This window comes from Euleptes europaea, chromosome 3 (assembly GCF_029931775.1).
Source record: "Euleptes europaea isolate rEulEur1 chromosome 3, rEulEur1.hap1, whole genome shotgun sequence".
Taxonomy (NCBI): domain Eukaryota; kingdom Metazoa; phylum Chordata; class Lepidosauria; order Squamata; family Sphaerodactylidae; genus Euleptes; species Euleptes europaea.
Window position 1 is genome coordinate 113,601,332 of NC_079314.1, and position 13,151 is coordinate 113,614,482.

General features: G+C 45.2%; 1 protein-coding gene across 1 annotated transcript in view; it reads left to right on the forward strand.

The window, feature by feature from the left end:
• Positions 1–13,151, forward strand: part of ST8SIA1 (ST8 alpha-N-acetyl-neuraminide alpha-2,8-sialyltransferase 1) — a 98,676-nt gene that overhangs the window by 42,551 nt on the left and 42,974 nt on the right. Inside the window, exon 3 of the mRNA XM_056846610.1 lies at positions 7,558–7,667. Coding sequence (XP_056702588.1) covers positions 7,558–7,667 — 110 coding nt within the window. The remainder of the gene's footprint in view (positions 1–7,557; positions 7,668–13,151) is intronic.

Below are 13,151 nucleotides of genomic sequence, written 5' to 3' on the forward strand. Positions count from 1 at the left end.
ATGCCCATATACCTGGGGTCACGTAAAAATTTCTCAGGTGAAAAGGGGTCACGAGTGGAAAATGTTTAAGAAGCCCTGGTCTAGAGGTTACAGTGTCAGACTAGTATCTAGGAGGCCTGGTTTCGAATCTCCGCTCTGCCATGGAAGCTTGCTGGTTGACCTTAGGCCAGTTATTCTCTCAGCTTACCTCACAGAATAGTTGTTGTAAGAGTAAAAGAGAAGAGAGGAAAATAACATTGTAAGCTGCTTTGGGTTCCCAGTGGAGAGAAAAGCAGGGTATAAATAGTGGAGAGAAATCCAAGGAGAAGTAAAATTCTGGAAAGGCTGAAGGAGATATCAAGGAGTGTGAGGCTGTGGTCAGTTGTGACATTTTTTTGGGGGGGGGAAACTGTTGGAAGGAAGCATGTGAATAACTGTTAATCAGAAACTGAAGAAGAAGCGTTGGTTTTTATATGCCGACTTTCTCTACCACTTAAGGAAGAATCAAACCGGCTTACAATCACCTTCCCTTCCCCTCCCCACAACAGACACCCTGTGAGGTAGATGGGGCTGAGAGAGCTCTTAAGAGAACTGTGACTTGCACAAGGTCACTCAGCAGGCTTCATGTGTAGGAGTGGGGAAACCAACCCGGTTCACCAGATTAGCCTCCGCCGCCCATGTGGAGGAGTGGGGAATCGAACCCGGTTCTCCAGGTCAGAGTCCACCGCTTCAAACCACCGCTCTTAACCACAGTGGCTTTGGATACAGGTTGCAGTCCAGTGATTATAAAAAAAAATTGAAGGCAATGTCGGGTGGAAAGAACTCATTCCAGCATTTGTGCGTTCAACACCCTTTACGTTTTGCTAACACCCACGCACTGGCACTGTATTACAGTGGTCTTTGTCAGAAGGCTGGGATTTCAGAACGGAGGGTTCTTTGAAGCCGATTTCTGATCGTCGCATCTTCAAATACTCTTTGAACCGGCATCAGCTTTCCGTGTACCTTTCTTCCCAAGAATAGACAAAGCTTTGCTCCATCTGATAAGGAAGGAAGGTAGCTGGCAACTGCGGTGTCTGTCGCTGTCTCAGTACCTAGAAAGTCAATTTTTAAAAGAAGAGCTGTATTCTTTTTGTAGCTGTCACTGATCAGAGGGAAAGAAATCATGTAAAAAAGCCTGCAGGTGTGCAGTTCGGACACGAGTCGATTCCCCTGTCCGCTGCTCCTGCGACAGGGTTGCCTGTTTTGGATTGGGAAGCGCCTGGAGATTTTGGGGGTAGAGCTTGGATAAGACAGGGTTTGGGGTGGGGAGGGACCATCCTAGGATAAAACGCGATGGAGTCTACCCTTCAAGGCAGCCATTTTGTCCGGGAGAACTGATCTTGGTCGTCTGGAGATCCAATGGGCTTATGCTACCAATTGTCCTGGCTCACAATAGGAGGTGAACATAAGAACATAAGAAAGTCCATGCTGGATCAGACCAAGGCCCATCAAGTCCAGCAGTCTGACCTATAACCCTCTTCTGCTTTCAAGTCCAAAATATGTAGGTGAAATGCAATCCTGAACTCACAGCAACACATTGAAGCTGCTGTCTAGCGAGTCAGGCCATTGGTCTATCAGGGTCAGTATTGACTGCTCTGGCTGGCAGCAGCTCTTCGGGAAATCAGGAAGAAGTTGTTCATATCGCCAGCTATGGAGAGGAAGGGGATTAAATCTGGGACACCTTCGTCCAAAGCAGATGTTCCACTACTGAGCCACAGCCCTTCCTATTTTATGTGAAATTTGGCTGTACATTTTTAAAAAAGCATTTTTCTTTTAGATGTTTAGTCAGGAAGCTCATAATTAGCAGCCTAAATAAGATCTAAAGGGCGAGGAGGGCCTCCTCACTAGGTGTAGAGATTAAGAGTGGTGGAATTAACTTGATCTTGATTGCCAGTGACACATCCTTATTTATTTAGACCCAGCTTTTCTCCCTGATGGAAACCCAGCGCTGCTTACAACATTGTTCCCTACTCCATTTTATTTTTACAACAACCCTGTGAGGTAGGCTGAGAGAATGACTGGCCCCAAGGTCACCCCATGAACTTCCATGACAAAGTGGGGATTCCAACTCGGCGCTCCTGCATCCTAGTCTGATGCTCCAAATGTTTACTCTCCTAAATTCCATTTGTTGCTGCCCTTTAACTGGAGATGCCAGGGATTGAACCTGGGACCTTCTGCATGCCAAGCAGATGCTCTACCACTGAGCCACAGCCCCTCCCCTATCTCACCAGAATACCTGTATCAGCTGTTAAACAACAGCAACAGCAAACGAACAACTGCAAGCTTTCAGTCTCCACCTATGATGTGTGTACTGCATCGTAGCATAGTGGTTAAGAGCGGTGGTTTGCAGCGGTGATCTGGAGAACCGGGTTTGATTCCCCACTCCTCCAGATGAGTGGCGAATGCTAATCTGATGAAACGGGTAGGTTTCCCCACTCCTCCCCATGAAGCCAGCTGGGTGACTTTGGACTAGTCACAGCTCGCTCAGCCCCACCTACCTCACAGGGTGTCTGTTGTGTGGAGGGGAAGGGAAGGTGATTGTAAGCCGGTTTGATTTTTCCTTAAATGGGAGAGAAAGTCAGCATATAAAAACCAACTCTTCTTCCCCATCTTCCTCTTCCTCTTCTTCCTGTTCCTCTTCCTCCTCCTCCTCTTCTTCTTATGAGAGGAAATGTGGAAAGCAGGCAGCATGGATCTGCCTGCATGCTGGCTCAAAGGGTCCAGTTTTCGGATCAGTCTGGATATGCGATGTCCAGATACCTGTATATAGTGAAATAGCGTACTAATTTATCAGTACACAAATAACACATATATGAATACGTTTGTAAGAAAAAAAGTTCAGTACGAGGAAGCAGAAAGTGATGTAAAAATCCAGAACTGTGGGTTCAAATCGCACCAGGGAGAAGCAGAATTGAAGCAAGGATTTTCAGATTCTGTCAGCAGGGACGAGAAACTGAATACCCTCCCTAGTGGGCATCTCTGAGCTGCCAGAATGCAAATAGCAATCCCTGGTTGCTGGTAGACAACATGAAAATGGTATGGGGGCAGAAGGGTTAACTCCTCCTCCCATGAGGCAGCAAGAGAAAACTTCACCAGCAGGAATTTTTTGGAAGCTGTCCTGAAAAAATAGTCAGAAGCTCTTTATGACATTCGTGTGAACACATGAAGCTGCCTTCTACTGAATCAGACCCTTGGTCCATCAGAGTCAGTATTGTCTATTCAGACTGGCAGCAGCTCTCCAGGGCGTCAGGCAGAAGGTCTTTCACATCACCTACTACCTCGTCCTTACTGGAGACGTCGGGGATTGAACCTGGGACCTTCTGCATTCCAAGCAGATGCTCTACCATTGAGCCACAGCCCCTCCCCACACCTCTTGGGTGTGGGAATCAATCAGGAAGCACTCTGAGGAACTCGGTGCCACTGTCCTCTTCAGCCTTGACTATAACAGTTCAAATGTCAATTATATTTTAATAACATGTTCCCAGTGACTGGAGGAAATGAACATAATCAAAAACGCATACCATGTAGCTTTGCTGTGTGTTTTAAATCGGTGCAACATAGTTGCTATTTGATTTTTAAAGAATGTGTTAGATGTTTGCCCTGTCCATTCTCGGAGAACCACAGAGCAGCATGCCGAGTCGTTTCCCCCATTTGATTCTCAGAACAACCCTGTGAGGCAGTAGAAAAGAGCAAGAGTCCAATAGCATTTTAAAAACTAATATAATTTCTGGCAGGGTATGAGCTTTCGTGAGTCACAGCTTTCTGCTTCAGATACAGCTAGAATGTGAGTCCATCTATTCTTAAGGAGAGAATAGTGAATTCAGACACCGAATGGCAATAACATGCAAAGGTCAATACATGCAAATGTCAATACAGGTAAATGGCATTAGCAGGCGTGATTGGACCTGGTGTGATATGCAGAGGGGTAGTAGGCATGGAGAAATCAGCATTGGCAATGAGACAGGAATCCCAGGTCTCCATTTAATCCAGGAGAATGCATTGTTTTGAGCTTCATTATTAATTGTAATTCAGCAGTCTCTCTTTCTAAGCTCCATTTGAAATCCCTTTGTAAGAGAACTGCTACTCTTAAGTCAGCAACTGAAGGTTAAAATCCCCCACCTGTTTTTGAATGTTGTGGTCTCTGATGTCAGACTTCTGTCCACTTAATCTTTGTTGCAGGGACTGGCACGTTTGTCCATTGTATAGGGTGGAAGGGCATTGCTGGCATGTGATGGCATAAATCACATCAGAAGATGAGCCGGAGTATGAACCTGAGACAGTCTGGCTGACGTTGCTGGGCCCAGTGGTGGTGTTGCTAGGATCTATATGAGAGCAAAGTTGGCACCTTGGTTTGTTGCACGTCTTGGTACCAGAGTCCATGCTCCTGTTAAGTAGTTTATCATTGCGGGTGAGGAGTTGTTTTAGGTTAGCAGGTTGTCTGTAAGCAACAAAAGGTCGGCCCCCCAGTGCCCTAGCGAGGGGAGGGGCTGTGGCTCTGCTTGGCATGCAGATGGTCCCAGGTTCAATCCCTGGCATCTCCAGTTAAAGGGACTCGGCAAGTAGGTGATGTGAAAGACCCCTGCCTGAGACCCTGGAGAGCCGCTGCCCATCTGCATGGACAATGCTCACTTTGATGGACCAAGGGTCTGATTCAGTATGAGGCAGCTTCATATGAAGTGCCACAATCCAGCATTGGTTGTAGGTCATTAATAATATGGCCAGGCTTGAGTTATGAACTGTATGTCATCACCAGAGGTGTTTCATTGTCATTTTCTTTGGGCTTGTCTTGTAGCAAGCTGTGCCTGGGTATCGTTCTGGCCTTTCCAATCATCTTCCTTGCCATATCAGCAGGATATTGTAGTTGCAAAAATGCTCGCTGTAGCTCCTTCAAGTGAGTGTCTGAGGGGTTGGAGAAGATACTATAGTGTAGGACTTGGCATTGCTTTCTGCGTTGCTGACTTATTCATCACAGTCGGAACCTGTTATTTTGCGAGCTGTCCTGTCAATTCACGCTGCCCACAACTGCAGGATCTGCTTGTGGTGATTCACTCCAGTGACCATGAATGCTGACTAGGCCTGTGCATATTGATAAACCAGAACCAAAAATAAACCCGAAATCAGCCATTTCGGTAAATTTCCAGTTCAAGTTTACCGAATGCACAAACCTGGGGAGAAAGCTAAAGCCGAATAGGCAATTCTGGAAAAAGCTGAATAATTATTCAGCTTGTTCAGGTCCTGGGGGGCATTTTTTGAGGTAGAGCCCCCAGATTCACAGCATAGCTTGAAGGGATTCTCCTTGCACAACCCCTGAAGTTTGGTGAAAATTGGGTCAGGGGGTCCGGTTTTATGGTGTCTGGAATGGGTCGCCCCCTCCATAGAAAATCATTGCAAATTTCACAATATTTCTCAATGGAGGAGGGGGACAACCCCTTCCGAACCCCATAAAATTGGGCCCTATGACCCAATCTTAACCAAACTTTGGGGGTCATGCAAGGAGAGTCCCTTCAAGCTACACTGCGAATTTCGGGGCTCTACCTTGAAAAATGACCATCCCCAGGGCCGAATATATTTGGGAAACCCAAAAATAAGCCAAATGCCCATATCTACCAGTATGGGTATTCAGCTTATTTCACTTTTCCTGAAGAAATTGGGCCCAATAAATCCGAACCAATAAAGATCGGGCCCAATAAACCCAAAAATTACCGAAATTTTTTTGCACACGCCTAATGCTGACCATTGTCACAGGCACAGGAAAAGAGTGACCGAGACAAGCATCCTTTTGTCACTCTTTTATATTAATATACTGAAATAAATTCCACAGGAGTTACTATGCTAGTTTATTACAGGAACATTAAGGTGGTGTCCACTAGCACTTTAAAAACCAACAAAATCTATTCCAGCGTGAACTTTCATGAGTTGGAGCTCACTTGTCAGAATGCTCATGAGTGTAAAATCATCAGGCCTAAGACTGTCAGCAATGCTGATTCTATTAACTTAGGCAGTTCATGAGAGGGAGGGCATCTTGGCCATCTTCTGGGCATGGAGTAGGGGTCACTGGGGGTGTGGGGGGAGAGGTAGTTGCAAATTTCCTGCATTGTCCAGGGGGTTGGGCTAGGTGACCCTGGTGGTCCCATCCAACTCTATGATTCTGCAGTGGAAAAACGAAGAAGCCATTCCCAGTTCTCCTTAAGGAAAGAATATAGTCCAGATAGGATTGCCACTTTTCAAAGATACCTTTTCTTTATTATGGAAACAAGGTCTGGGGGATATGGATAATTACTTAACTAGTGCCAGCAAATAATGAAGAAATATATGCTCTTGCTGTATCATCAGCCTTAATTAGCTTAACCATATTGTTGTATGTGACTGCTGGAATAATAATAGGGGCTAAGCATGTTCTTAGAGTCATAGACTAAAATGAGAGCTGTGGAGGATGCTGATTACAGAGGAATCTGAGGATGTGATTTCATCTAACTGTCATAGGTCCTGACCTGGATGGCCCAGGTTGGGTTGCAAGGTCCCCCCTGGCCGCTGGCAGGGGATGGGGGGGGGATAGGGTTGCCAGATCCAGGTTGGGAAACTCTTGGAGATTTGGGGATAGAGCCTAAGTAGGACAGGGACCTCAGTGGGGTACCATGCCACAGAGTCCACCCTCCAAAGCATACATTTTCTCCAAGGGAGCTGATCTCTGTAGCCTGGAGATGAGCTGCAATTCCGGGGGATTCCCAGGTCCCACCTGGAGGCAGGCATCCCTAAATCCAGACAGCTGGAAGACAGCTGGGAGCCAGCGTGGTGTAGTGGTTAAGAGCGGTGGTTTGGAGCGGTGGACTCTGATCTGGAGAACTGCGTTTGATTCCCTGCTCCTCCACATGAGCTGCGGAGGCTAATCCGGCGAACAGGATTTGTTTCCCCACTCCTCCCCATGAAGCCAGCTGGGTGACCTTGGGCTAGTCACAGCTCTCTCAGCCCCACCTACCTCACAGGGTGTCTGTTGTGGGGAGGGGACGGGAAGATGACTGTAAGCCGGTTTGATTCTTCCTTAAGTGGTGGAGAAAGTCGGCCTATAAAAACTAACACTTCTTCTTCATACATGATCTTTAACCTGTGTTGGCTTCTGAAGGCAAACGGATTATTTTAAAGGTTTCACACACCTAAAGGATAAAACACAACAGCAACAACAACAACAAAAGATACTGGAGCAAAAAAAAAAAAAAGACATTAAAGCTGCATTAACTGCGGCAGGACAGAGTTTTATCCTTAAGGTGTATGAAGCCTCACAAAAAACCTGTTCCCCTCCAGAACCTAAAGTGGGCTAAACAGCCCATGTAAAAGGAAATGAAGGAACTGTGCATTGAACTATGGATTGAGCTGGGGAAGAGGACAATGAAAGACTCCAGCTTTCTCATTCCCCTCCACTATCTGCAAGTGCTCGCCCCACATCCCTGGTTCCCGAGGTGCCTCCAGGTCTCCAGACAAAAGCTCCTGTGTATGTTGCTGGACCACGGGGAAAAAAATATGGGCCTTGTTTTCTGTTGCCAGGCAACCCCATTCCAGCTGCCATTGAAGACGTGCTCCGTGGTGGGAAACGGTGGGATTCTGAAGAGGAGCGGCTGTGGCAAACAGATAGATCAAGCGGACTTTGTCATGCGGTAAGACGGCCGCCCGGCAGTGGCGTCACCCTCCCCCTCCATCTCCCCCATCCTTTTTGTTTGCAGCTGGCCTCTTTTCTTTCCCCCAGTGATTTGTAGGCGTTGGGGAGAGCCGAGGGGGGGTGGGCAAGAGTCCTTTCTTTCCAGTGTCGAGCCCCGGAACAAGTTTTTGGCAAACGTTCCTTCAGCGTCACACAATTATCATCTGATGTTGACAGATTAATCTACTCGTGATCAGATGTGGACCCTTACGGTTCCCGAAAAATGTCACTGCTTGGCCTGGCGGCCTAGAAAGTCAGGGCAAAGCAAAACACGAAAGGCGGTAAAGCTGGATAGAGCCAAATGGGCGTGTTTTAATTTCTTAATTTCCGTATTCATTTAATGATTCTGCTTTTGTACACTTTAACTGGTTGTTATATTGTTCTAGATTGTAACGGCCTATGGCGTTATACAATAAACTTGATCAGATCTGATCTTTACAATGCCAACATTCAGGTATTCCAAGGGAGCCAGAGACTGCTGGGGGGGGGGCGTTGCTTTCAGAAATTAATCAGACCGAACAGCGAGAGAAAGAGACCGCTTCGCCTCCTCCAATTGTATTACGTGGTGGAAATTTAGCAGACTGCTTTCTCAGGAGAGGATAATAAATGGACCAAGACGGACCGTCTAATCCAGCGTTTGTCCCTCTCCCGAGGCAGTGTGCTTTGTAGCTCGGCTAGTCAACAAATGCTTTTATTTTGAACATTTCCGAAGAGGGGGATTCTGCAACCTTCCTACGACATCTCTGTCTCTCTACAGCAAGAATCCCCAGCGTTAGGGTTGCTGGGTCCCTCTTCGCCACCAGCAGAGCCTGAGGATGGCAGGGTTTGGAGAGGCGAGGGGCCTCAGTGCCATAAAGTCCAATGGCCAAAGCAGCCATTTTCTCCAGGGGAACTGATCTCTATCTGCTGGAGATCAGTTGTAATAGTGGGAGATCTCCAGCTACTACCTGGAGGTTAGTAAATCCCTAAGGAAATAATTTCAGTACACAGCCACTGATCGTTTTAACTTATGCAAATTTACTTATATTTTTTCGCAATATGCACATGTATATGCGTAGCACTCTTCTCACTAAAGTTCTGAGCTGCAAATAGCCTAAACGTGTTGAAAATTATAGGCTTAAAACTCTATGTACATAAACAATTTTCTTCAAATAATACATTCATCTCAGAACATACAAACCCCCGGGGGAATCATTCTTACAACCAGCAGTCGGGTCGCAAAGTCTTATTGGATATATTTCAATTCGCCACAACTCAGGCAGTATAAATCAAGATTGTTTCCAATCTCGGTCTGCTGATCCCGCGTAAACCAGTCCGGTGGCTCCAATCCCGTTCCTGCTGGTAAGCCGGTTTCAAACGCTAGCTTCTGTAACTTCGCGTTGTTGTTGTTATGGTAATTATGGCACAAAATATGGTTACAAGTTCCCGGTTGTCTTATCCTTGTTTCGCAGAGTAAACTTCGCTTCATCAGACTGTGCCCTTATTCATTTCTAAAACATTAACAACATATGAGTATATAATATTGCCTAACACCCCCACCCTTGTGTAATTACAATTGTGAATAATAGTGAACTTATCCTACCTGACTGCAGCCTTGCAGTTCACAGGCATGACCCATAGTCTCTATTTCTTAGTAACATGCACTGTGGCCTTTCTTTAAATAACATCTACCAGGTGTTGATACTCAAGTCTGCTGGGATAAGTATCCTGTGTAAACTTCTATGACAATGTAATTAATTGTATAAATATATTTTTTTGATTTTTAAGATATAAATATTTTAAACAGACTTTTAAGAAAAATTACAGAACATGATTCCTATAAATACATAAAAGGACGTCAAGACCAAGTTTAATGGGTAAATGTGATGAATTAAAATGCAATAAATATGATTAATAATTTAATTGTAATTAATTTTATAAATAACTAGACAGATCCAAAGCTGAATTTAACCCATAGGGATGGATAGAGTGAAACAAATGAATGAACCTTGCCTCTTGCTGGCATAGGATTCTTTCAGCATTGACATAGGGGCCTTTTTGTATTTGCCAAATGGCAAAAAATTGTAAATCAATATCTCTATGTCCTTTTTCTATGAAGTGGGGGACCATGGGAGCCTCTAATACCTTGTTGCGAATTCTAGACCGATGTTCCCCTATCCTATACTTTAATGATCTAAGGGTTTTACCAATGTAAATTAAATTACAAACACATTTGATGATATAAATTATTCCCTTTGAATCACAATTAGTAAAAGATTTAAGTACAGCTATTAAAAGATAAAAAAATCAATGAGAGTAAATCATTATCCTTTTCTTTAACTTATATACACTTAGCTCCAGCAATAAAAGCAATAATTTACAATAATTGGCACATAATTGGGGATATCCCTGGGTGCAATTCTTTACCTAAAATAGGTTTAAAAAAACTCAAGCGATTAGGGACCACCTTATACGATCGGATTTTAGTGCAAAAAAGCAGGTCCAGCCTATTATTAGAGGCCATTTTTCATGTGGAAGATGTGTTCAATGTCATCTATCACTACCAGTGAAAGAATTTGTTTGCCAACAAACAGGATTTCGTTTTGTACTTAAATCTTTTACATTGTAAAGATCAGATCTGATCAAGTTTATTGTATAATGCCATAGGCCGTTACAATCTAGAACAATATAACAACAAGTTAAAGTGTACAAAAGCAGAATCATTAAATGAATACGGAAATTAAGAAATTAAAACACGCCCATTTGGCTCTATCCAGCTTTACCGCCTTTCGTGTTTTGCTTTGCCCTGACTTTCTTGGCCGCCAGGCCAAGCAGTGACATTTTTCGGGAACCGTAAGGGTCCACATCTTTACAATGCCAACATTCAGGTATTCCAAGGGAGCCAGAGACTGCTGGGGGTGGGGGTTGCTTTCAGAAATTAATCAGACCGAACAGCGAGAGAAAGAGACCACTTTGCCTCCTCCAATTGTATTACGTGGTGGAAATTTAGCAGACTGCTTTCTCAGGAGAGGATAATAAATGGACCAAGACGGACCGTCTAATCCAGCGTTTGTCCCTCTCCCGAGGCAGTGTGCTTTGTAGCTTTGCATGTGCTTGCAAGTTTCACGAGTTGGCTCAAAGATACTTTATGTATAATTTGTGAAACTCTGTTAAATCTACAGTAGGTATGGATCTTAACTCTTAGGATAGCGTTGCCAACCTCCAGGTACTAGCTGGAGATCTCCTGCTGTTACAACTGATCTTCAGCCGATAAGAGATCAGTTCACTTGGAGAAAATGGTCGCTTTGGCAATTGGACTCTATGGCATTGAAGTCCCTCCCCTCCCCAAACCCCGCCCTCCTGAGGCTCTGCCCCAAAAACCTCCCATTGGTGGCGAAGAGGGACCTGGCAACCCTATCTTAGGAAGAATTCTGCCTTGAAGTGTATCTTCCTATCCAACAATATGAATTTGTGTTCAACATGAACTTGTGCTGAGAACGCAGCTGCAATACTGGATTTCAGTTATGGTGGTGGTGGTGGGTTTATTCTGTAAAACCCCAGAAGAGACATCACGCCTCTCTAGAAACTGCTGGAATCATAGAGTTTCCTAGAGTTTTTAACAGAGTTTCCAAGGGATTCCTAGAGAGCAGAGCTCTTTCCCCGGAAGTGATGTCATGCTTCTGGCTCACTGGCAATTCTTTGTTTGATGATTGATCATTAAACTTGAGTATAATGGGTTGGTCAGTAGGCAACTGAACAAGAACTAATTAATTAATCTAAAAAAAGTGTTTGAAGAGGGGGAAAGGTAAATGGGACAAAAACTCTGGAAATCCTCAGTAGCCCTTTATCAATCTACACATGGATGGCTTGTATTGCAAATGCATTATATGCTTAAAAACATCGCCACAAACCAGATTTGGAAAAAAGACAGAAAAATGACACCGAAAACATTTGAATTCAATGTATAAAGTAATGAGCCCATGTGCAAGATCATCCTATGTCATGAACCAGCGTGGTGTAGTGGTTAAGAGCAGTGGTTTGGAGCGGTGGACTCTGATCTGGAGAACCAGGTTTGATTCCCCACTCCTCCACATGAGTGGTGGAGGCTAATCTGGTGAACTAGATTTGTTTCCCTGCTCCAACACACGAATCCAGCTGGGTGAAAGATTAAAAAATGTTATTGGCCCCTTGGAGGTTCATGGAGCTTTAGGGAAGAGTTGAGTTCCATCTAGATGTGGTTACGCCTTAACCATTCTTGTGGTCTGAGTTGGGCTGCGTCGAAAGCCAGGGAACGTGCTCTGCCCTTGAGGGATTTTGCAATGCTGTGACTTTTGCAAGCTGTAAATGTCAATCAATGCCAATCATCCCGTTTCATCGTAGGATGGGAATTCAGAATCGACCTTTGCCCTGGCAAGGATGAGTAACAGAGCGGATGCACGGAGATTGGAAATGAAATGTTGTACTGAAATGAAATACATAAAGGGATCGTCAGCAAATATCAGTAGAAAAGAGCAAGAGTCCAGCAGCACCTGAAAGACTTAACAAGAATTTCTGGCAGGGTATGAGCTTTCGTGAGTCACAGCTCACTTCTGCCAGAAATTTTGTTAGCATTTAAGGTGCTACTGGACACTTTCTCTTTTCTACTGCTGCAGACAGACTAACACGGCTACCCATTGTGATCTGTCTCCATGAAAATATCAGGATTTCTTCTGTGCAGTTGTCTCTTCTTCTCTCAGTAACAGCTTAGTAAACACCCCCTTTGAGTAAATAATGTGAGTTTTAAAAAAAGATTGTAAGCTCTTTGGAGCAGGGACATGTTCATGCCAGTGTGGTGTAGTGGTTAAGAGCGGTGGTTTGGAGCGGTGGACTTTAATCTAGAGAACCAGTTTGATTCCCCCCTCCTCCAAATGAGTGGCGGGGGCTCATCTCATGAACTGGATTTGTTTTCCCTCTCCTCCCAAGGACTGGCCCAAGGTCACCCAGCAGGCTTCAGGTGGAGGAGTGGAGAAACCAACCCAGTTCACCAGATTATTGTCCGCCTCTCATGTGGAGGAGTGGGGAATCAAACCCAGTCCTCCAGATTAGACTCTGCCGCTCAAGTGGAGGAGTGAGGAATCAAACCGGGTTCTCCAGATTAGAGTTCACCTCTTCTAACCACTATGCTACACTGGCTCTCAAGGGTATGCAGGTGGTGCAATCGACTGGGCTTGGGTAGAGGGAGGGCTTGCAAGTGGGAGAAGGACGCACAGCCAGGGAAAAGCTTGCAGGTGTGGAGATGGAAAGGGAGGCATGAGGAAAGCCTGGTGGGAGGCAGATGGGTGTCCCTGGACACTGTCTGCCTAGGGGCCCCCACAACCTGAAAAAGCCCCTGCCAGAGCCCCGCCCCCCAGTTTAAGGATCAAATGCCTTCTAGATGTGGTTTGCCAGAACAGACCCTGGGTCACATGTCAGTGGAGAGAAGATG